The 23,448-nt window shown below is 43.7% G+C and overlaps 1 protein-coding gene across 1 annotated transcript in view; it reads left to right on the forward strand.

The window, feature by feature from the left end:
- FILIP1 (filamin A interacting protein 1) overlaps positions 1-23,448 on the forward strand; it is a 108,686-nt gene that overhangs the window by 82,346 nt on the left and 2,892 nt on the right. The window contains exons 6-7 of the mRNA XM_010565772.1: positions 8,047-10,852; positions 17,893-17,950. Of these exons, the coding sequence (XP_010564074.1) occupies positions 8,047-10,852; positions 17,893-17,950 (2,864 nt within the window). The remainder of the gene's footprint in view (positions 1-8,046; positions 10,853-17,892; positions 17,951-23,448) is intronic.

Raw genomic sequence — 23,448 nt, forward strand, 5'->3', positions numbered from 1 at the left:
CAAAATTTTCCTTTTTAACGATTTAAAAAAAAAAAAAGTTTTATTCTAAGGTAAGGTCGTTCGGATTTTCTTATTTATTTATTTTCCATTCGAGCGGTGCTAATTGTTCTCGTACATGCGCACTTCACTAGTTAATGGACTGGGCATAAGCGTAGGCGCCGGCGGGAGGCTGGAGCGGGGTCTGCCTCCGGGGGCGGCGGGGGGGGACCGGGATGCCCGCCGTACGCCCGCCCGCCGCAGCCCCGTTCCGCCGCTCCGGCTCCGGCTCCGGCCGGGCTGGACGGGGTAGAACAGCGCTAAGGGGCCGGAGAGAGCCGGAGCTGATTTTTTTTAATGTTTGGCCGGAGCCCTGGAAGGTGCACCTGGTGGGGTTGTGCTGAGGGTTGGGCTTCGTCGTCCGGACGGCGCATCGAGGGGTCAGGGAAGGATAACCGCGGCTCGGAAACAGGTTTGGCGAAATTCATCTCTCAGCTGAGCGCTGCTGCTGCTTCCTTTTCTCACAGATGCTGTTTGCATGCTTTCTGCTCGGCCCCCTTCCCCTCCTCTGACCTGCGAAATTAATGTGGATCTCTTAGCTGGGGGGCTGGAAAAAAGTGCCCGTCCCGGTGTAATGCTGTTTTGTAGCCTGAACGGGTTTTGGTCGTGTTTTGTGTTCTTAAAGATCTTTGGTGCTTTTCTTAGGTGAACAAGGTGCTGCAAAGGTGCTGGGGCACTGAGTCTAATAAGCGTTCTTATTCCAAAATACTGCCTTTAGTCACTGTTCAGCTGAAGTGAGACAGTTTCAACGCAAATGAACTTCTTTCAGCAAAGTGGATTTTAACTTTTACAGAATCAGTGCTAGAAACAAAAGGAGGAAGAAAAACTGTTGTAGAAGACAAGCAGTGTGTCCTCCGAAGTAAAGAAAATGTTTTCTTTCTTTCAGTATAATTTGGGAACTGTCATGTAGTTTTGAAGTAGCAAGAATATTAATTTGCTTTTGATACAATTTGATACAATCACTTCTGAAAAGTTAATTCAGCAGTGAAGAATAGGCAGGTTTTTACACTTCAACTTTGTATAGTAGATACCCACAAAAGTTTGTCTTTACAGTTACTAGAGCTGATAACTTTTTTTTTTTTTTACAAGTTTTTATTTGTTTTCAGAGTTGATCCTGTGATAAACTGAACAGCAACTCGGGAAGTCTGTAGCAAGGTCATTCAAACATTTGTCTCTGTTCCTTGCCTTTAAAGTTTAATGGATAGAAAGGAGAAAGTAACACAGATGTGCTTTATCCTTTTTCTTGCCGTGGGGTCTGATCTCATTTACATCTTTCTTCTCTCAGTTGAGATGGATGTGAGGGAAGGACTGAAGCTGATGATTTGAAAGTGTTACCTAATTTTGAATTGCCCAACTTCAGTGTTAGGCCTGATTGTTTTGCTTCCTAGAGAGCCTGACCGCCTTTTGGCTCTCTTTGATTTTAGCTGAAATTGTAAGTGCTTGGAGTCGGTGAAATTCAGCCTCTGGGTATCTCAGCCTGGCCCCAAACACAGAAGCAGTGAGAAATAGTCCTGACATGTGCAGGATTTCCCAGCGGCTGTAAAAATAATCTTCAAAATCAGCTGTTGTACATTAAACAGGAAAAAAAAATGAAGAGGGAACTCCTTTATTAAGTTAAACCACCTCTTGCTGGTTTTCATTGTCCCAGGATTCTAGCGAGCAGCCTCTCACATCACTTAATGGGCAGCAGCTTTCTAGCTACCACTAGGAAGTTGTCCAGTCTCTCTAACTCTGCATATGCAGTTGCAAACTCTTTAGGGTTGAAGTGGAAAGACGAGCTTCTGAAGGCATTTGCTTTCCCAGTGCTTCCTTGGGATTGCTGTGTAAGTGGCAGAAATGCTGTTGGCTCCCCAGGGAGGAAGCAGCCTTCATCAGCCATCAGTCAGCTCATCCTTAGAGTGACCAAGTCCTCCTTGACGTGCTTCTCTTAACCCCCACTAACTGGCCATCCACAAGATAGGATAGAGGTCATTACATCCCATCGCAACAAACTTTTTGGAATTTAAATGGCAAAATAGGGTACCACAGGAGCATTACGTTTGCCGTGGCTTTGTCCTAGAGCAGCAACGAGGAACTCTGTGGACCTCCAGGCTGTGCATGAACATAGTTAAAAGGTCCTCCAGAGACCCTACCTGCTTCCCTCCTTCCCATCCTCTTCCTTCTACCTGCTGCCCCTGTCTGGATAGCAGGGGAAGTAGCTCTCCACCTCTCTCCAGATTGCCCTCCACATTAGTCCCTCCTGTGAGTGCTTCTTTAAACACTGGGAGACACCTTAGGAAGCTTGGCTTAGCCTGCAAAGCAGGGAGCTAACTCAGGCCAACGCAGCTGAAACGTAGTCCCAAAATGTTCACTCGTACGCAAACCGCAGGGGCAGCTCGTGTCCTTTCAGGTCATCCTCTGGCTTGCCCTGCCTTGCCAGGATTTCCTCGCGTAGGTGAGTGCCCACTTCTATGCCAGAGATGGAAAAGGTCGCATGAGCATTGGTGGTGGTTTCTCATCTTGATGGAAGTATAAATGGAAAGGGCAATGCAAACACTACTATAACTTTCAATAAATGTTTTGGGGGCTTTTCACTTTTTCATGCTCGGTTTGAAACATTCTGAAGTGAATGCTTTTTTGAGGGGAGAGGTGGGGTTTTGGAAATCACTGAGCATCTTTCCCTGATAACTGAAGCTTCTTTGTATTTTCTTAAAATGTTGTAAGCCACTTTGGTGAATAGCTTCTCCTATCAGCTATGCATGCTAAGCAGGGCTTTTATAGTTCCCAGTTTGCTACATTTATTGTATTTCAAATGTAGTCATGAAGTTTATGATCCTTCAGAAGACAAGAAAATGTCTACTCACCTCTATTTGTAATTTCTTTTGCAAATGTAGACAAGAACTAATGCTTTATTTTAGCTAAGGTCTTGCTGCTGCTACTGCTTTTACTATTTACAAATAAAATAAATGCCATCTAAAATCCAGTAAATGCCCATTGGAGCTTTCCTGGTATGAAACTATTGCAATGTCTTTCAAAAACACGAAAACATTATTCTCCAGCTGTAAGTTGTAATTCATGTTGAAGTCTTGCTCTGGTCTGAGAAGAGACGCTGTGAAAATGGTATTGTGGGGTTCCTCCTTTGCATCTCAGTGACTGAACTTGACATACACAGAAACAAAACAGGAAAAACAATGTATGTATGTGGGTAAGCGAGGTCTGTAGCTTTATTGATTCAATGAATTGATCAGCCTTAAAGAGAATGTTAAACCACCCTGATGGCTAGCCAGCAGACTCCAGCAAGCAGCCCTTCAACCACCCTGCGTTTCTCATCGGAAGGAGGAGATACAGCCATCCGTGTCCTCTGTCACCTGCCCTTCAGGGCAAACTCAGGGACTCGCTTGCAGCAGACCAAAGCCCTGCCTGTGTTGGACACCTCTTCCCAACATACCCAATGTGCTGTTTTACAAACTCTGTCTATGCCGTAACCCAGAACTGTCTCTTACAAATACACTGACACGATAACTGGACTTTCTGGCAGCTGGCATGTAGCTGAGGGGGGAGAAAAAAGTATGGTATTGGCCAGGTTTGCTTTAAGGAAAAACTGCCATCCAAACCCGAAGGGGTGATTAGCCCCAGCCTGAGCAAGGCAGTCAGAACTGGTAGGACAAAGCACAGGAATATAACCATAATAAAAGAAATGAAGCCCCATCTCTGGAGGCATAGGGTTCAGCACCTATCGGCATCCTGTCGTGCTCCTGATGATCAGTCCGAAGCTTGGAGAAGGGAAGGAGAAGCACAAAGACCTTGTGCAATGAAACGCTTCAGCACCGAACCCAAAGGAAGGAGGACGGGGGGGGCTGGTTACCTTCCTCCTCGCTGCCTGCTTCCAGCACACCACTGATGAAGGAGGTTAAAACGAAGCCCGTAGTTGCTCTTCCTCCACTCCGGCGCCTGCCCACTCTGCAAGCTGTGATGGGCTGTTCAAAGTTTTCAGGCTCCTAACTCCCTGGCGTGGCTGCCCACAGGCCTCCCTCGCGCTGCCCGCCATGGCTGTGAGCGGCCCACGCTGTGCTCCGTGGAGGGATGCAGGAGACGCGGCTCCCTGACGCAGCAGGGACTGCGCGGGGTCACGTCGGCAGCTTTTCTAGTCCAGCGTCCTGCCCCCGCCCCAGTCAGGCATCTTCCTCTGTGGTACAAAATCAGGGAGCGACGTCGGGCTGAGGTCCTTGGTTTTAACTGAGGCAGTAAACAGTTTGCACGTACTCATACCTACGGGTTTGCTATTTCATTTATCCGATGGCCTGCAAGGGGGAGCGTGATCGTCTTGAATGCTGGAGAGCTGCAGGGCACCTGTTCTTCAAATACCGTGGGGAGGACAGATGGCAAGGAGAGGGAGAGACCACCTGGACCCTCGTGGCAGCAGAAGAGCATGTATTGAGGGAACGGCGCGGGCTGCGTGTTCTGACGTGATGATACGTGTGGTAACCCGTGGGGAGAAGAGGTGCTGCACGCACCTCAGCAGTGCTGTCTGCAGAGGAGGTGGCGGTAGGGTCCCCCTCTCCACAGGGAGCGGGAGCGGGTCGGCCTGCTTCCCTGCTGTGCTCTGGATGCCATCTTACTGATGAATGCAGATTATCCAATTGTATCCAAATATTTCTCCCCATCTCTGAAAAAAAAAAGCTAAACCAAGACAGCAAATATAGGGACTGGACTGGCGGTACCAAGTTGTTGGCTTGTCAGCGTTTTGGCTGTATCTAGCCCCACATTTCATTATTTAAGATTTGGTTTTGGTTTGTTTGTTTTTCTTTTCTTTTTTTTGCTTATTTTGACCCTGAATGCAGGTGCTTTCAACCTCTTGACAATCCAGAGTGCAGTTGCTCTGGATAACACATTAAAGACACACATGCTGTGAGTCTGACGTGTTTTTAGCATTGCATCGGAGCCCATGCAGGTCTGCCTTACTTAGCAAACATCAGCAGCAGCAGTCACATGAGAAGCCTGATAATAAATCAGTTGTGAGGGTCAAGAGCGGACATCACCACCTTGCAGTTCTGCTGAAATTCCAGTTTAACCACTGAGGTATGAGAGTTGTACAAGGATGGAAAAGCGGGAGCAAGCTGAAACTCAGCTTTATTTTGGTGTTTGGAAGAAACACTGAAAAGGTGTAGATTTTGTTTATTACTTCGGCATCTGCACAGATTTGGATGTTGTTTTCCCATCCATCTTTCACAGAACCAGATTTTAGAAGCAGTTTCCCTGAACATGGAAAACACAAGTATTGTCAAGTATCTTCTGTGGAAGCTCACTTGTCAAATCTTAGGCTGTCTGGTTTCACCGTGTAAAAGCTGAGGCAGGATAAAATGCTGCACGGTGCTTCCTACCTTGCTCAGCACGGACATGTTAGCAAATTCACCTCCAAGTTACGGTGCTTTCTTTTTGCTTTTCCCAGAAGGGCCAGGCTAGGTACAGCAAGGCAGTGACAATGCTAACGTGCTTTCTTCTCCTGTTACTCAGTCTCATCCCTGGCGTTTCTTTGTCGTAGTTTAACAGATATTTGTTGGGTTTTTTTTAGTGGCTTTCTCGGCAGTATTCCCCAGTAGACTCTCAGGTAATCGTGGAACCAGTGAATTGTTTTGCACTCTGCTTAGCAGCCTGGCTGGTGTGTACCACCTGTAGCAACTGCTGGGTGAAAATCACACGTGCCCTTTATGAACAGCCAAGGAATTCAAAAGCATAGGCAGTTTTCTGAGCATCTCTAGATAGGCTTTCAAGTGGCAATTTTGTTAGAAAGGAAACAAAATGCTGTCTTCTGTTTTTTTAATTTATAGGGGCCACCTTAAAATTTTCCTGTGGGACAAGGGAGGCTGGAAACATTCTCTGTTTTGAAGATCTCTTATTCTTGTATATAAGTTCATGACTTTGGGAGGTGGGTCATTTAGAGCACCACCAGGTTAGGGCACACTGTTCTGTCACGGCAAATAATACTTTGTGGAAGGGTGCACACTATGTCTTTAAAAATGTAGCCTGGGGGAGACGATGGAGAGTTCTTGGCAGAAACTTTCGCATGAAGCAGTGTGATAGAGCAGCCAGGGAATATATTGCATGCTAATAAAGTTCCTTCTTCAGTGTGAAAAGTGCATGCTTTGTGAGTGGCAGCGGGTCTTTTTTTACCTTTTGACATTCTAACTTGACCCATAATGAGGCATCCACCAGCACGCCTTTTCAGTCCTTTCCAAAGAGCTGCCAAAACTAAAGAGATTTTTTTGAGAATAATCTGTGACCCAGCAAGGTTGGCTGTAAGGTTTGTTTGTTTTTCTCTCTCCCGCTGGTTCCTACTATTCTCTTACTCCCACATCCTATCCGACTCATGTTTTCAAATGCATTCTTCAGCCTTCTCCTTCCCTACCTACTGCATCCTGTGTTCTGCTTTCTCACTTCCTTCTCTTTTCTTATAGCTTTTCTTTCCAGTTCCTGTTCGTTCTGGTCCCTGAGGAGCAAGGAGTGAAACATTAACAGTTGCTGGAGGACCAAGTTAATATGGCTGTTATGAGTTTAGAGTTGGGTGAGGGCTCCGGGAGACATCCTTTTTGTACGACATTGTGCCCCGGAGCTCTTTGCGCCACTTCATTGCTGGGTCAGCAAGAGGGATGTATATCGGTGCTTCACCCACTACCATCTACAGTCCAGCATTTAAGATAAAAATACTGCTAAAAGTCGATCTTTGCTAAGATACGGATGTTCCAGTTATTGCAAGTTAGTTAGCAGGTGGTAAATTGCTCTGCTATTATCACTTCACTGCATGTCTCAGTTGCAAAGAAGTCGAAAAGTTTCAGACATAGGGTAAGCAAAGCAAATGGATTTGAGTCATCATACCTGTCTTGACAGGGGATGTGGGAGTTGCAAGTACTTTGACAGTGGTTTGAAAAACATGTCATTTCACAGGAAATTCAGTGTGCATACCTGTGTCTTTTCTAAGTTGTATTTGCTGCTTTTACAATAAGGCTCTTACATTAGTAGGGAATATATCCCTGTGTTATCTGTACCTTTTTGTCAGCTGAGGATCACCATCCTCATAAATCTGTGCTTACACCATGTGCAGGAACTTCCTGTGCTGATGTCAACATATCCTGAATATAAATCACAGATATAAAATACTTACATTGCTATTAATTTCTCCATTGAAATGTTGCATGGCTAAGGCTGGAAAATGTAGGTCTTCATTATCTTTCTGAGGATACAGCTAATTTGTGTATTGCGAGCTTTTATATTGTCTGAAAATACAGCTTTACAGACTGTATAAAGAAGAGCATTTTCCAGCTGAGTTTGCTGTAGCCAAAGGTTTCATTAGCCTGACCCTTTCAGTCAACAGAATCTACTATTGAAAATGGAAATGTGCCTGGAAGAAGAAACTTTTTAACATAATAGTCACTGTGCTGGCAAATTTATCTTCCTGCTAATTTCTTCTGCCTGTGATGCCCAGATGGTTATCAGTTGTGTGCTAATGTAATCTTCTGTCCTGCTGGTTTATTTATAACCAGGATTGATCCATTTATGTATGGCTGCATATAGCAATTAGTTTTCATTTTTTTATCTGATTTTACACATTTTTATGTGTGCAAGACATAAGGAGGAATCCACCTTGTAAAACAGGTTTGGTATAAATGGATTGGTGAGTAGATACACTTGTCCTGTTGGGATATTATATACTTTTACCAACATCATCCTAACAGAGAAATAAATGTAAAGGAATTAAAACCTGATGTGTTTGCTATCTATACATGTATAAAATTTCACTGCTTTTCAGATTTCTAGATGATTTTATATAGTTTTCAGTTAACTTTTGCAATTTAAAATACTAGGTTTGGGAACATAACTGTAGTAGGTAGTTATTTCTTGAAAGACTACCTGGGTTATTAATGAAAAAAATATGATAAAATGAAGGTGGCTTAGAAAATGGAGAAATACACACACACACACACACACACACATATATATATATTAGTTTAATGCATCTCTTCTAACTTGTTTCAGGTTGAAGAAACTTCTTGAGCAGGAGAAGATCTATCAAGCCCGGAAGGAGAAGGAACACACAAAGAGACTCAATAAACTAAGAGAAGAACTAGTCAAGCTCAAATCATTTGCACTCATGCTGGTGGATGAAAGACAAATGCATATTGAACAACTTAGTCAACAAAGCCAGAAAATACAGGAATTAAACCAAAAATTAAAGGAAGAAGAAGAAAAGCTTAAAATTATTAGTACAAAAACAAAAGAAGATGGACAAAAACTGATGAAGTTAGAGGCGGAACTGGAACACAAAACATCATCATTTTCTCAAGAACATGAGGAGATGACTGCTAAACTGGCTAATCAAGAGTCACATAATAGACAGCTAAGACTTAAGCTAGTGGGGTTGACTCGCAGAATAGAGGAGCTAGAAGAAACTAACAAAAATCTTCAAAAAGCTGAGGAGGAGCTCCAAGAACTAAGAGATAAAATAGCAAAAGGGGAATGTGGGAACTCTAGCTTAATGGCAGAAGTAGAAAACCTCCGCAAACGTGTGCTCGAAATGGAGGGGAAAGATGAAGAGATCACAAAAACTGAATCCCAGTGTAAAGAGCTGAAAAATAAACTGCAAGAGGAAGAGCATCATAGCAAAGAGTTGAAACTTGAAGTGGAGAAATTGCAGAAAAGAATGTCAGAACTAGAGAAGCTGGAAGAGGCTTTCAGTAAAAGTAAGTCTGAATGCACCCAGCTACACTTAAACTTGGAGAAAGAAAAGAATTTGACTAAGGATTTGATAAATGAGTTGGAAGTGGTGAAGACTCGAGTGAAAGACCTTGAGGCATCAGAAAGCAAGTTGGAAAAGGCTGAAATAGGCTTAAAAGATGACCTTACAAAGCTGAAGTCATTTACTGTAATGTTGGTTGATGAACGAAAAAATATGATGGAAAAAATAAAACAGGAGGAAAAAAAGGTTGAGGGTCTAAACAAGAATTTTAAAGTTGAACAAGGGAAAGTTATGGATGTAACAGAGAAACTGATAGAAGAAAGTAAGAAATTTTTGAAACTGAAATCCGAAATGGAGGAGAAAGTGTCTAGTTTGACAAAGGAAAGGGATGAGTTAATTGGCAGACTGAGAAGTGAAGAAGAAAAATCCTCTGAACTAAGCTGTAGAGTTGATCTGTTAAAGAAAAGAATCGATGGTATGGAGGAAGTAGAAAGAGAAATTACAAGAGGTCGAACCAGGAAAGGACCAGAGCATGGTTGTCATGAGGACAACAAGATTAAAGAACTTACCATTGAAATTGAAAGACTGAAGAAACGTCTCAAACAATTGGAAGTGGTTGAAGGAGATTTGATGAAGACAGAAGATGAATATGATCAGCTAGAGCAGAAATTTAGGACAGAGCAGGATAAAGCTAACTTTCTTTCTCAACAGCTGGAGGAGATGAAACTCCAGATTGCCAAAACCAAAGCAATAGAAAAAGGTGAAGCAGTGAGCCAGGAGGCAGAGCTGAGGCACAGGTTTCGTCTGGAAGAGGCCAAAAGCAGAGATTTGATAGCAGAAGTTCAAGCTCTTAAGGAAAAAATCCATGAGCTGATGAACAAAGAAGACCAGCTTTCTCAGCTCCAAGTCGATTATTCGGTTCTGCAGCAAAGGTTTATGGAAGAAGAAAACAAAAACAAGAGCATGGGGCAGGAAGTTCTGAACCTAACAAGAGAGCTGGAGCTTTCTAAGCGTTACAGCCGTGCTCTGAGGCCCAGCATAAATGGACGAAGAATGGTCGATGTTCCCGTGACGTCCACCGGCGTGCAAACAGATGCTGTAAGTAGCGAAGCAGCAGAAGAAGAAACTCCAGCAGTGTTTATAAGGAAATCCTTCCAGGAGGAGAATCACATCATGAGCAATCTGCGACAGGTAGGTCTGAAAAAACCCATGGAGCGTTCTTCAGTGCTTGAGAGATATCCTCCAGCAGCGAATGAACTTGCAATGAGGAAATCTTGGATACCATGGATGAGAAAGAGGGAAACTGGGGCTCAGGCAACTCCTGATAAAGGAGCCCGAACCCATGGTAGTCCAGCGCATCCCGGGGAGGTTGTCCTTTCACCAAAACAGGGTCAACCTCTTCATATTCGGGTGACACCAGACCACGAGAACAGCACAGCTACTTTGGAGATAACCAGTCCAACCTCAGAGGAATTTTTTTCAAGTACCACTGTCATTCCTACTTTGGGAAATCAGAAGCCACGAATAACCATCATTCCTTCTCCAAACGTTATGCCACAAAAGGGAAAAGGCAGTGAAAGCCCCATGGGCCCGGATCGTTCTATGTCTCCAGTCACTATAACAACATTCTCCAGGGAAAAGTCCCCAGAGGGAGGGAGAGCACCCTTCGCTGACAGACCTACATCGCCAATTCAGATTATGACAGTATCAACATCTGCAGCACCGGCAGAAATCTCTGTCTCTCCGCAATCACAAGATATGACCATGGGAAGGGCCGTCTTCAAAGTAACACCAGAAAAACAAACAGTCCCCACTCCAATCCGCAAGTACAATGCCAACGCCAACATTATTACGACAGAAGACAACAAGATCCACATCCACTTGGGTTCCCAGTTTAAACGCTCTCCCAGTGCTGCACCCGATGGTGCAAGTCCTGTGATAACAGTCAGACCAGTGAACATAGCAGCAGAGAAAGAAGTTGTGACGGGTACCGTCCTTCGATCGCCCCGGAACAACCTGTCCTCACGACCGGCAGCAAGCAAGGTGACAAGTACTATCACTATAACGCCTGTTACAACGTCTTCCACCCGAGGAACACAGTCAGTGGTAAGCAGTGTAGTCTCATGATGTAGTCTTCATGGTAAGGAGAAGGGCAACCATGGTTTGGGTTTGAGACACCAGCAGGGAAAATGAGTGGGGTGAGGAGGAACTCTTGACTTCCCTATATTTGTTTCAGATACAAGCTTAACTATAAAATCAGAATTCACCTGATTCATATATTTTTGTACCAGTGTTGGATGCTGGTGTACTTTTGGCATTATCTCCCAAAGGAGTAACTTTCAAAGGAGGTCCCTTCAAAGTTCCTTTAAAGTTAATTTGGTAATGACAATCCTGTAAAATTGCAAGTTAGAGACTGAGAGGGACAAAGAATGATGGAGATGACAGAGCGGGAAACTATTTTTGGTTTTGGTGAGTGCAATTTCTGACTTCTGAAAATAACTCATAATGATTTTTGGCCCAGCTGGCAGGTCTTTAGAGTCTGATCACGCAGGCTAGTATTTCTGTGATATAATCCCATTATAGTTATAATTCAATTAATATCTGCTATAATACTGACCTCCAAAGGAATAAATAGGTAGACATGGTATCACTGCTTACAGCTCCAAGCCTCTTTCAGCCAGTGAGTAGTAAAGCTCTTTCTGTTCCTCTGAAATTCTCAACTTCTGTAAGTGCTGTGTTACAATAGTGCTTCCTCTAACATATTTTTTGCTGCTTTCTCTCTGTGCCTCTGTGGTGGTACCCCAGCTTCTTTTTCTTACTTAAATCAGTCTCTTGCCTCTGTCTTTAAACATAGTGGACAATATTTATTGATAGTCCTCCCCCCAGGTTTATTATTGGACATGGTTTTGCATTGCTTTAGTTGGAAATACCCTGGAAAGAAGAATTTAACCAAAATAGAAAACCAGCAGTACTGTATTAGTCCAAAAGCTTATTTAGCTAGACAGAGCCTGCAGCAGATGCTTAGGGGAAGATTATTTTAAGTGGGTAAACACACAGTAATGTTTCCCTCAGCGTCTGTTCCCAGTTTTTGGCAATAGGTGGGTATTTCTTTCTGAACCAGGGCCTGTAGCCACATCTTTGTGTTTAATAGACCGTGGCGGAGTTTTCTTCTATTTATTCTTCTAATTGCTTTTTGAACTCATTTATACTGTTGTTTCCACAACATCAGGGGGCAGTGAATTCACTTGCGGGCTCTGGGAAAAATGCTCTTTTGTTTGATACCTTTTATGCAATACCTTCATTGGTTACAGCCTCTTTCTTGTATCTTGACAAATACTGAATAGTCATCCCCTGTTCATTTCTCCATGCTGCTCAGGAGTCTGCAGACCCCTACAACATGCCTCTTCAGCCATCTCTTTCCAAGCTGAAATGTCAAAGTGTATTTAAGATACACTTCCACACTTTTGGAGAGAGGCTGCCATTCCCATTTAAGCCCTCTGACTTAAGAAAACTTGCATTTGTCATACAGATCTATTTGGGATTGCACATGTGCTCGCTCTCTCTGCCCCCACAAATATAATATATTGTAGATACTTTACTGTACAGTGTTTTCCTACATACTAGAGGCAACTGTTCATTTTTTAAAAAGTCTTGAATTAATTAATTTACAAGCTCCTTTGTCTCTCAGAAGCTTGGAAGCTTTTTTTTTTAAGAGTTCCTCATTCTTTTTTACTAGATGTCTTTCTCTACTGTGATGATGCACTGAACCGTGGCAGACGAAATTTTTTGTTTTGTTTTCATCTGGTTAAAAAGTGGCTTCTTTCTTCACTTCATCCTCCCTGATTTGGAATGTAAGGAAAATAGTTCAACCATAAGATTTACTTCATCTTATGCTTCCCTTTGTTTTTTAAGGTCCCTGGTCAGATGAGCAGGGAACTTCGAACAAGCCCAAACGTGCCTTATCCTCCCTAACCCCCTGGAAAAAAAATAGAAGTTGTATATCCACCATCTGTTTTGCAAATGCCTACGAACACATTTGAATACACCAGTCAGAAAAAACCAAGTTGTGATCATTTACTCCGTAAACCTGGAAGAAACCAACATCGATATAATTTTGAGGGGTTAAGTTCATAAAATCAAACTGATAACACAGCTGCTTTCGTAGCTCACTGGTTTTAATTTTTTTTCTTAACTCTCCTCATACAAGATGCTTTGTACAGTGTACTAATGCAGTGCCAAGCTACAAAGGGGAAAATAATTCTGAGGTTCCTAACTCTCATCTGTTGCTATAACAAATTTGCAGTTACTGTTTTCATATTGGAGAACATTTAACTTTTCTTCCAGTTTGAATTTATAGAGTTATCTTCAGTACTGCAGGTGAAGTTAATTTTAAGGTGCACACACGGCATTTTTAAAGGTTCAGCCTGAACTGTGGTGTGTGTCTGCATATGTGAGTCCAAAACCAGAGTCTGTGGTTTCATGATGGACCATCATGATTTTTGAAACCCACGAATCCATGGATTAAGGGGTGTTATGGTTGTGTTGATTTATACTGACATACATACACTCTAGAGTAGCCAGAGATTTATATTCCCCTGATTGAAGCCCTCTTCTGAGTCTGCAGCAGTTCCGATTTAGATAAAATGAGAGACCCTGATCCAGAGAAAGACACGGGCACCTGAAGGAGAACTTGGGAAATTTTTGAGCATTTAACCAGAGAGATGAACCAAAAAAGGCGCCAGTCAGTGACTGTGTCTCCACTGGCACCTGAAATCTCTGGACCCAAATGTTTTGGAGGTACTTCATGTTCTGCCTGCTGCACAGCTGCCGAGCAGCTGGCTTTGTCACACCAGCGCTGCCACCTGGCATAGTCCAGTCTCACAGGAGCCTACACAGCAGGAGCTGATGTGATGGAGACTGTTTGACTAGCTGGACTGAATTCAGCATTTAACAGAACCATTGCCACTTTGATTAAAAAAAAAAAAAAAAAAAGAACCAAACCCTAAGCTGGTAACTGCCTTTTATATGATAGCCTACAGCTTTGGGTCATTACCACAGAAGTGGAAAAAATGGGGTTTGGTCCTCCTTAGCTTGCTTAGAGTTAAACCCACTCCCAGGAAAATACTTGGACTACCCTAGCAGACCTAGCAGATAATTTTTTATTACAGATGGACCACAGCACAGCCAAAAAATTCAAGACTATGAGAGCAGAGGATATGCAGACCAAAATGATCCTGAAACTGTAGCCTGGTTGTTAGTCTTGCCTTAGCACATTAGCCCAAGTCCCTGTTCCCAGGACAGTTCATACAGTTTACAGTAAAAAACCCACAGAATAAAAACAAATATTCTTGGGGAAAAAAACCAACTGTGGTGCCTATATCCTGTTTTTTTTGATTTAGGCCTCACATTTGGCTGTAGGATTGCTGTGAATTTGGACCTTCTGTGGCTACCAGGATGGGTGTCAGTCCTATTAATCCCTTCACCCCTATGCTCCCCACCTCCTGCAAGCCTGGCATCCAGCGCCAGCTGTTCATGCTGCCAGGGTACAGAGCAAATCCGGTGACATTCAAATCTGCAGGGAGCAGAGGGAATCCCCACTGCAGCAGAGCCAGCGTAGTGAGTGGCACGGCACCAACCATGCAGAGCGTCCTGTGACGGAGGCAGCAAGGCACAGCTGAAAGGCTGGTGGGTGCCAGAGCTAGCTGGGCACACGTTAAAGCAGCTATAAGGCTACTTTCATTTGGGCAGCATTTAGTTTGAGGTCGGCATCTAAATTCAGCTCTTTGTAGGTGTCCCATGTACGCTCTAAGCTTCTGTTGGAGTTACTAGGGATCCAGGGGTCAGCTCACTTGCCCCTACAGAGGTGCACGGTGCTCTCTGCATACCCTGTGGCAGTTGAGACACGTGCGTGAGGCTGGTACATATAACATGGACCTGTACCTTTCTGCAGCAGAAGCTGACGGGATACCTCAGATGGCACAGGGTGCCTCGGTGCCGGCAACTGAGTCAGCCCCTAGTCATCAGTCCCGTTGCCAGCACTGAGCCCTGTGTGCTGGCTCCATGGAGACTGGAGGGTGATTCAGCGGAGACTCCGCTAGCTTCAGTGTGAACTGAATTGCCCACTGGGCTCCACTGACTGTATTGACTAGATCTCAAGTCCCACCCTTTCAGAATTTCAGCCTAAACACACTTCTTCAGTGTCATTTTAAGTGCTGTCAAGTAGCCTACCTAACTTCCAGCTGCTTTATCAGAGGTTGCAGGTCTCTTTGGGTCCTCTGTCTTATCTACCAGCCCTGCGCAGACAGCTTGAGTAGCCCAGGGCATCTCAAATTGCACTAGATATCTGTGTCAGCCACTGAACCGAACCGTTTCTGTCCAGGGCAAGCTGGTCCCTGATCTGATTGGGAACAAGTGCTGAAAAAGCACCTTTGTTATTAAAATATTCCAAAAGTAAATGTGTGTGTGAAAGCACACTTTTTGTGTGTCAATAAAATGCACTAAGCGGGATCTTTTATAAACCACTAAAACATGCTAAATGTTCTGTACATGCAGATTGCTTTTCTTCCTTTAATGGGACCGTCCAACCTTACAGCTTAATATACCTGCCAGTGTCTGCAGTGAGTGCTGATTATCAACCTAACCAGCTTAGCAGCTGCATGTATTTATCTCACTCTCAGTAATGTATTTATTAACCTTGCTTGGCCCCCTGTGCTGTTCCAGCACCACGTCCTGCCAGCTCAGAGCCAGCCAGCGTCACTCTGCGTGCGTCCCGCGGGGCCGCGTCTCGGGCGCTCCGTGCCGGCTGCCTACAAGTTGGCTTTCTGGTTGGAGCCGTGTTTCTGTATCGACCAGAAGACAGCAGCCTGCAGACAAACGGGGCTGGAGGGAACTGCTTAGAACTTGGTTCTTGGACGAGTGACCAAGAGACAGACGGTCGTGTGGGTTCTCTGCCACAGACACTAGGGACGCGTCCTCTGCTGCGTACCCTGGCACTCTCCCCGAAGGGGACTGCTTGCTGAAGAGGCACCTTTGTGCCATTTCACTTAGCAAACACAAACCGCTTTCTCAGCTGCGTGTGAAGCAGGCGTTAGCTTCCATATGATCAACACGTTAGTATGCTGTAAGGAAGGCAACTAAGAAATTTAAAGCAAGTTAGAGTTCTTTTCAAAGTGCTTTTGAGTGATTTAGGCTTGAAATGCGTAACTTGAAAGCGCCCAAATCCTTAGTTAATAATTTACATGTGAATAAAGCTGAAGAAATGCCTGAGATTCCAGCTACTTCATTTGATTGCCTCATGTTTACACACTGTGGAGCTCTTTCAGGGAGTACAAGATGTTTGTCATTTGGGTTCCCTGGGATGTTGACATATTTTCCAAGGCTGATGGAATGCATTTGCATGTTTTGCCCTACGGAATTGTATGGGCCTAACTTGTTTTGACATCTACATGTGAGTTCCATATTAGCCTTTAGACTGCCATTGTAAATGTTGCTTTTAGTTATTGAAAATGGCTTCCTTCCTGCCAGGCAGACAGCATTCAAGTTTTCCAATTGTGATTTTTTTTGTGTACACATGGGGTTTTGAACTGTTCTTAGAAGATTAAGGAATGGTTTTGCTTTGAATACTCAGGATGCAGACAGAAGGCTCTGATGCTACTGGCTGGAAATCCTTCGAGAGAGAAAAATGCTCCTTTGTGGAGCATTTTTTAAGAGCATTTTTAAGTAAATGTGCAAATACATGTTGCAGTTGATGCGACCTACTAATCCAATCTATTTCAGCAGTTTAGTTTTATTTTGCTTACATGTCGTAAGTTGCAGAATTTAGTGATTTAGCAGATGCGTCTAGCTAGGATTCCAGGACCTTCTGAGAAGTGTTCTCTTTTGTGAGCTCAAAGTCTTCATTCATTATCTGAACAGAAAAAAGCCACATATGAAATTCAGCTGAGACACTGAAGTTGTCACCGTTAATGTTTGTGTCTGTATTGTACACTGCAGAAGATAAAACACATTTTCCTTTCAGAATTGTCATGGTTATAAGTATTTTCTTTAGGTTGTGGTCCATAAGGGATAGCTTCCAGTTTTGGCTTTGCGGAGTACATGCCACATTATCTGGCCAGTGGAGACAGAAAATAGCAGCTGGCCCTTTTGAATCTTTTTCTCCTATCCAAATGCTCCTTGTGCATTTACACAGTGGGATTCAGTTGCCTAAACATATGTACTGATTGCATTTCCCAAGCTATAGGATAGCTGGCCTGGCCTCCAGCTGGTGCTCCAGAAGGGCACAGAGGCCTGGTAGGAGCCGTGCTGGGTCTGCCAGCCCCATGCGTGGGTCCTCAACCACTTAGGCCATTTTTTTTTATTTTATTCTAAAGTCCTCAAACTTGAGGCTAAGTGTGCTTCGTAGGCTGTTGTCCAGGGCAGCAGACTGGCAGGGATAGTAAAATGACCGTGTCTGCACCGCCTTGAGGTATCCCTGGAAATCTGGGCTCCCTGCTTCACCCTCACCAGAGTTCATCAAGCTGTGGCTAGGGCTCGGAGGGGGAGAGCCCTCTCCCACATCCCTCCTCCCACAGCCACAGGAGAAGGAAATCCAATGCTCTGTCTCTCTCCCCCAGTCCCTTACGCTTCCCGGTACAGAAATAAGTGGTGCCAGCCATGGCCCCAGCATACTTTGGGAAGCAAAGTTCAATTTTATCTATAATGCTGAGAAATCTTGCCCCAGCTCTGAAAATACGGCAGTTACACGGCTATACGGTTCTGAGAGCCCATGCTAGTCTGTGCAAGATGCTAATATTGTACCTGTCTGACAGCTAAGCTAGCATTTCGGTAGCCTCGAAAGCCGTACTGCACTGTGTCGTGCTGTGGAATCGGAGTTTTGCAGGGATTCCCATCCCGATGATGTCTTGGTCCGAAACACCGGACCTCAGCTCTGGGACACTCGTTTGACCCCAACTGTACCTTTGGCCCTACTCTAGCAGTATGTGCTATGGCCAGGTTCCAAATGTGAACATTAATTTGCTAAGAGGCATGATTTGGGACATTGTTGCTTGAGAGGTAAATGAAGAACCGATGAAAACTATAAGATGAGCATATACGAGAAGAAAAAGTCCTCCGTTCATGTCCTTTCTCTCTCTCTCTCTCTTTTGCAGACAGGACAGGATGGGTCATCTCCGAGACCTACACCCACCCGCATTCCTGTGTCAAAAGGTATGAAAGCAGGAAAGCCAGTAGTGACAGCCCCAGGAGCAGGAAATGTGACAAAATTCGAGCCTCGTGCCGAGACTCAGTCTATGAAAATAGAACTGAAGAAATCTTCAGCCAGCAGCTCTGCCTCCCTGGGCGGGGGTCAGGGCTGATGGCGGTGGCTCAGGGGGTATGTTCTGCAGGTTTTCTGCTACCATGGGAGTCAGCCCCCTGTCTGTGTAGTTGCTCACGTTTGCCCGTACTAATGAAGTCCTGCAGCTGTCACTTAAACAAACTAATAAGTGTGTGCACTGACTACTTAAGTAACAACATCCTTTTGTCTTCTTACTGCAGTTTAAAAAAGAAAAAAAAAAGCCATCAAAAAGGCAGTTGTACGCCAGGAAGATCTTCAGCCTAGGAAGTGAGAATGGGGCAACTGCACTAGCTTATTAATGTAGTTCAGGAATTCTTAATGATAGATTTGGTCACTTTTTAATAGATCAAAGGAAATTTGGTCACTTTTACTAGATTGTCTTCCACCTTAACAGATCACTTTCCACCTTCACTACTGCACGGGGCACTTTTCTTCCTGCCTGTGATCACATTATCGAGATGCCGCGATGCCTAGGGAAGCAATGCCAGGAATGAAAGCTAGTAACTCAGCTGCGGGAGGGAGGGACGGGAAGAGAGGAAGGATGGGCACCATGTGACCAGTCTTCTCTCTAGGATTCTCCCATCCAAATCAGCGTTTTTCAGTGGTGAGCTGCTTTCTCAAGGCAGGTACAAATTTCAAGGGGGTAGGGAGGTTGCACAGTGTTCAGCAGCAGCAGTGCTAAGCTTATTTCTTCCAGAGGGGCTTAACACTTGTAGACAGTGCTTACAACCAGGTCCCTGACGTACACACACTGCCAGCTTACTTACGTACTGCCAGCTCAGGGGTCAGATGAAGGCAAGGGAGCCAAAAGGTGTCTAGTCTTTAGAAAAAGCTTGAGAAACATTGGTCTGGCTAAAATCGATATAGTCCGCATCTGTGCCTGCTCCAAAGACCACTAAAGGCTCTGAAGCAAGTCACTCCATTGCTTTCACTAGGTTTTCAGTGTTCCTGTTTGGATGAACTTGTGCTATATTTAAACCTTAGTTGCCAAGCATCCTTACGTCTTAGAGGGGAAGACAGCACAGACTGCTGGTGGCAGAAATTGCTATTTAAAGGCACGGCTCAGGTACAGACAGTGAAAGAGATAGGGTTTGGTATGGCAGTTACTCTCAGTTCTCAGTTGTTTGAAATATTTTCTCTTAAATACAGACTGCCTCACAATACCATGGCAATTCATCGTTTTTCTCTCCCTCTTTGTGATTTCCTCCTTTATATGTTTGCATTTTTAAGCATGTTTTACGGAATTGTGCCAGCATGGAAATGGTGTGGATGCCAATGATTGTTATGATTGTTTATTTAATAACAGTAAAGTTATTAAAGGGTGTCTCTATTAAGTGATCAATTTCCACAGAAGAAAGTCACAACGAAAAGAAATGGAGTCGAGCAGACTGATAAATGAGGGTTTTAAAGCTTTTATAATACCTCAACCACCTCAGCAAGCTGTAAAGGACCCAGTGATTAGGAATAGCTTTCAGAAAGCGAGGCAGGAAGACCACCAATAAATAATAAATACAATTCACAGAAAAGAAAATGCACCAGTGGGTGAAATATTAAATGGCTTTCTGTCTGGGAGAAGAGGTTTGATGGAAGAATCTGCCACAGAAGGTCAACAAAATTATAGTCGGTGCAAGCAATGTTTAGTCTTCAGTCTGCACTTTGCATTGCTCTCCAATTTAAGATCCAGATATGGCCATTATCCCAGCGTAAAGCTGGCATTTTATTATTCACATGAAGGGCATTTTGTCTGTGGTGTAAAAGCTGCTGCTGCATCAGAAAAGAAGTAGGTTTCAATTTTTACACATGTAACACCTGCAATACCTGTTAATTTTAAGATTCTGGTTCCTATGACATCTGAAAATCAGATTCATATTAGGAGCATTTTTCATAACACTCAATTCCCAGTATTTCAGATAAAACTTGGAAACTCGAATTAGCCAGCAATGTGAGTTACTATGCCAGAAATACATCATATCCTCTCAACTAATTGTTATCACTTAAAAGCCTTGATTTGTCAATAAATTGTTGCCGAGATCTTACTGTTCGTACTGTATCATAGACTTTTCAACAGATGTTTGAAGAAAACACATTATTAAGAGCTTTTTGCTGGATATTCACTCTAAATACTGGCACTGAAGCAAGTCTTCAGGTCAAAACAGTCATTTAAATAATATTGCAAACATGAGCCCCAAGCTAATGTGGCTTGATACAGTGATGAACTACAGCTGCCTTAAGCCTTCCTTTTCAGATCCTTGTTTCAAAGAAACTTAGTTCCTTAGTTAACTGTTGCTATACCCAAGGCAATACTCGATGTGTGCCTGTGGTTGAAAATTTGTTTGTTTTGTTTGAGATCTAAGAAACTAATTCACCTGGAGAAACAAGCCAGCCTTACCGTACCTGAAATCCAGGACACACAAATTAGCGCAACTGAACGAGAACTGCAGGCACAAGCCGGGGATTACTCTTGTAGTCAGTAGGATTTCATGAGACGGACTCCAGAAATTCCAGACAGGTCAGACCAAGGGTCATGTTATTTTTCCCAGGAGCAACACAACAGAAAGGAACTGTTGCTCCACAGCAGAAGCCTAAAGAGTTGGAATCAGGCAACTGGTTTAACCGTTAGCTAAAAATAGGTATTTAGTTGTACTAATCATTTTTAACATCTGTTTTAACTGACCCGCGGTTCTTGTTTCTTAAAGGTAGAAGAAGGGTAAGATGAAGAAAAAAGAAAGCCTGTAGTTCAGAAGTCTTAAAAGTTGACGTGTGACTGTGTTATATTGGAATTTCCTCTGACTCTGAAGACAGTTATGTTTAGTGACTACAGTAAGGTCCTCTGTTCAGTAGGTCAGCTCCAGAAGGCAATTTAGACAACCAAGTCTAAAGACGGTGCCTAAGCCCCAGAGGCATCCTGAAGATCTTCCTGAAGTTCTTCCACTGCCCTGGTCTAGTCAGTGTTTCAGTTGTGACTTAGCTAGCACAGCAGCCTCTGAACCTAATCAAGATCCATAATCGAGGTATTCTTGTATTTCTTCTCAGGGCTTTAAGTCAAGCCACAATTTCATGGTCACTTAAAGTCTGGATGTAACCCCACACTGGAGTGAAAAGCTGTAGTCCTGTCTTTGTCACCTCCAGCCAAGAAAGTACTCGCTTCCATGTGGTTGTCCCTTGAGCTGGCACAAGGGTTTGTTTGAACTTAACTGGGGAACTGATCTGAACTAAAAGGAATCTGGCAAAAAGCAGAAAGGCTAGCTTTAACATAGCTTAGTTCCAGGCTCTCGGGGCAGAAAAAGAAAGAAGGCAGGCGTAGGAAACCAGCGGCTGTTTTAAAGTGACTGTGGAATCATGAATGCCTCTTAGCAGATCAAATACCACACAAATGTAGGGGTAGTGCTGCTTGTTTTAAAAACCTTTGAGTGAAACCTTTCTTCAACAGTAGGAGACGAGTCCCCCCTTCTCACCGGTATCTGAGGAGACTCAAACCCACATCAGCTCCAGCCAGGTTCACCAATGGCACCAACAGCTGAGGGGGAAGAAGGTGGTATTCTCATTCCCTCCTGTAAAGGCTGTGCTGTTCTGCATGGAGGGCTTCAGTATTCACTGAGCAGAAACAAGAGGGTGGTTGAGTGGTCAGAATATTGAATGAGGAGGAGGGAGACCCCCCGGATTCTGGTCCCTCTTCCAAAGGCTGCCTTTGAGCCTGACCTTTTGTGAAAAGAAGGCTTGTAAGATGAAGTGTCTGTTCATCCATCCCTCCATCTGTCCTTTGTTGATGAATAACATTGAACACATCAACCAATTTCAGCCAAATCTGACAAAGCAATAGGGGTCTCCAGAATAAGAATTTCTTCCAGTTTAATGAAAAGGGCAACAGGGAAGAGGAGCAAGAACCTTAGCAGTGCCCCACTGCACGGAAGAATGTAGCTTGAGCTACATACACCTTCATACAACATCAAAGAATGAACACAAGAGACTGATGTCAGAAGTACTACAAGGACAAGCCTTGTTCAGACCTCAGATTTTACTAGGCACCAAAGAATCAAACTCTGATACACCAATCCGTAGGAAAATATTAGGGCCTTTATTTACAGGGCTTCTTGTGTATTCTACATTACTGGATTATAATGCAGAAACCAAGCCTTCCTCTGCGCAGGTCATCATCTAGAATGAGTCATCCTCTTGCTTTCTCTCTCTTACCTTTTCCTCTGTGTTGATTTTTTTTTTTAACAAAGTGGAACAGTTTCAGTAGCAAAAAGCATGCAACTCAGAGTAATAATGATAGTTACAGTGCTTCATCAGGAACCGAGCTGGCTGAGAACCGATCTTTGTATTTTTGGTAGGATTCATTGTCAGCTGGAGAGATGCTTTGTTCTGGCTGACTGCGTGGCCATATAAGCAGTCGTGATAACTCAAGCCCAGCAGTTGGAACATCTGGCTTAGGCCAGCAGTAAGGTGGAGAGGGGGAAGAGTGAGGAAAATGCCAGCCCATTCATGAGCAGCACACGTGGACTGAGAAGGTGCACCCTCGGTTCTCCAGATGATCTCTGTGATTTTAAATCTAGTTCCTACTAAGTTTTCCACTGTGTTCCCCAGACTAGAACCCATCACCTGAATTACTGTTAAATGTGCGTATTGCTAATGTAGTCATTAGCAGAGCAGTACATTTAAGTAAGTGTGACTGAAAATGAGGGAGCACAGAACTTCAATCCTAATGGCTGGGGGGGAGTTTCTCAGACCGCTAAACATGCTAAGTAAATAATAGAAGAAAACCAGAGATTTTTTACTTATTTTGCCCACCTTTTTTTCCTTTCGTGACACCCATTAGTGTGATTTTTTAAAAAACAAATAACGCTGTGTGACTCTCATGAATATGCCCATAGAGTATGCATGTTACCATATGTAAATCTCAAACCACTTACAGCACACAGTAATTAGCATCATGTGAGTAATCTCTAAAGTCACGTTAATATGTTGATTCATGCCAGTTGGATGCCAAGTCATATATTATTGCCTGACATATGCTACACGTGTTCTAAAACATCCTCAATATTTACATGAATATTCAGTAATTCTGATCACATGTGGAAGAGCATGTCTTTAAAGAGACCAAGCTACTGTCCTGCTGGGTTTCAGGTGCTTGGCATAAGCTGTAAGAGTCAGGACAATTTTCAGACCAATTATGTGTTCCCATCACACATCAGTGGCCGATTTCATTGAGTCACTTTGAAACCTGTAGTTTGCTGGCAGGAGTTTCTGTGAGCTCATCTTTCGAACTTGTTTTCATTTAGGGGAATATTTTTCTCCCCTATGTCACTGTGAGTTACCCTCTTTCTCTTAATTTTGCCTGAGCTCTTGCAGGCAAAACTACATGCAA

Source organism: Haliaeetus leucocephalus, unplaced genomic scaffold, assembly GCF_000737465.1.
Source record: "Haliaeetus leucocephalus isolate CR32 unplaced genomic scaffold, Haliaeetus_leucocephalus-4.0 Scaffold195, whole genome shotgun sequence".
Taxonomy (NCBI): domain Eukaryota; kingdom Metazoa; phylum Chordata; class Aves; order Accipitriformes; family Accipitridae; genus Haliaeetus; species Haliaeetus leucocephalus.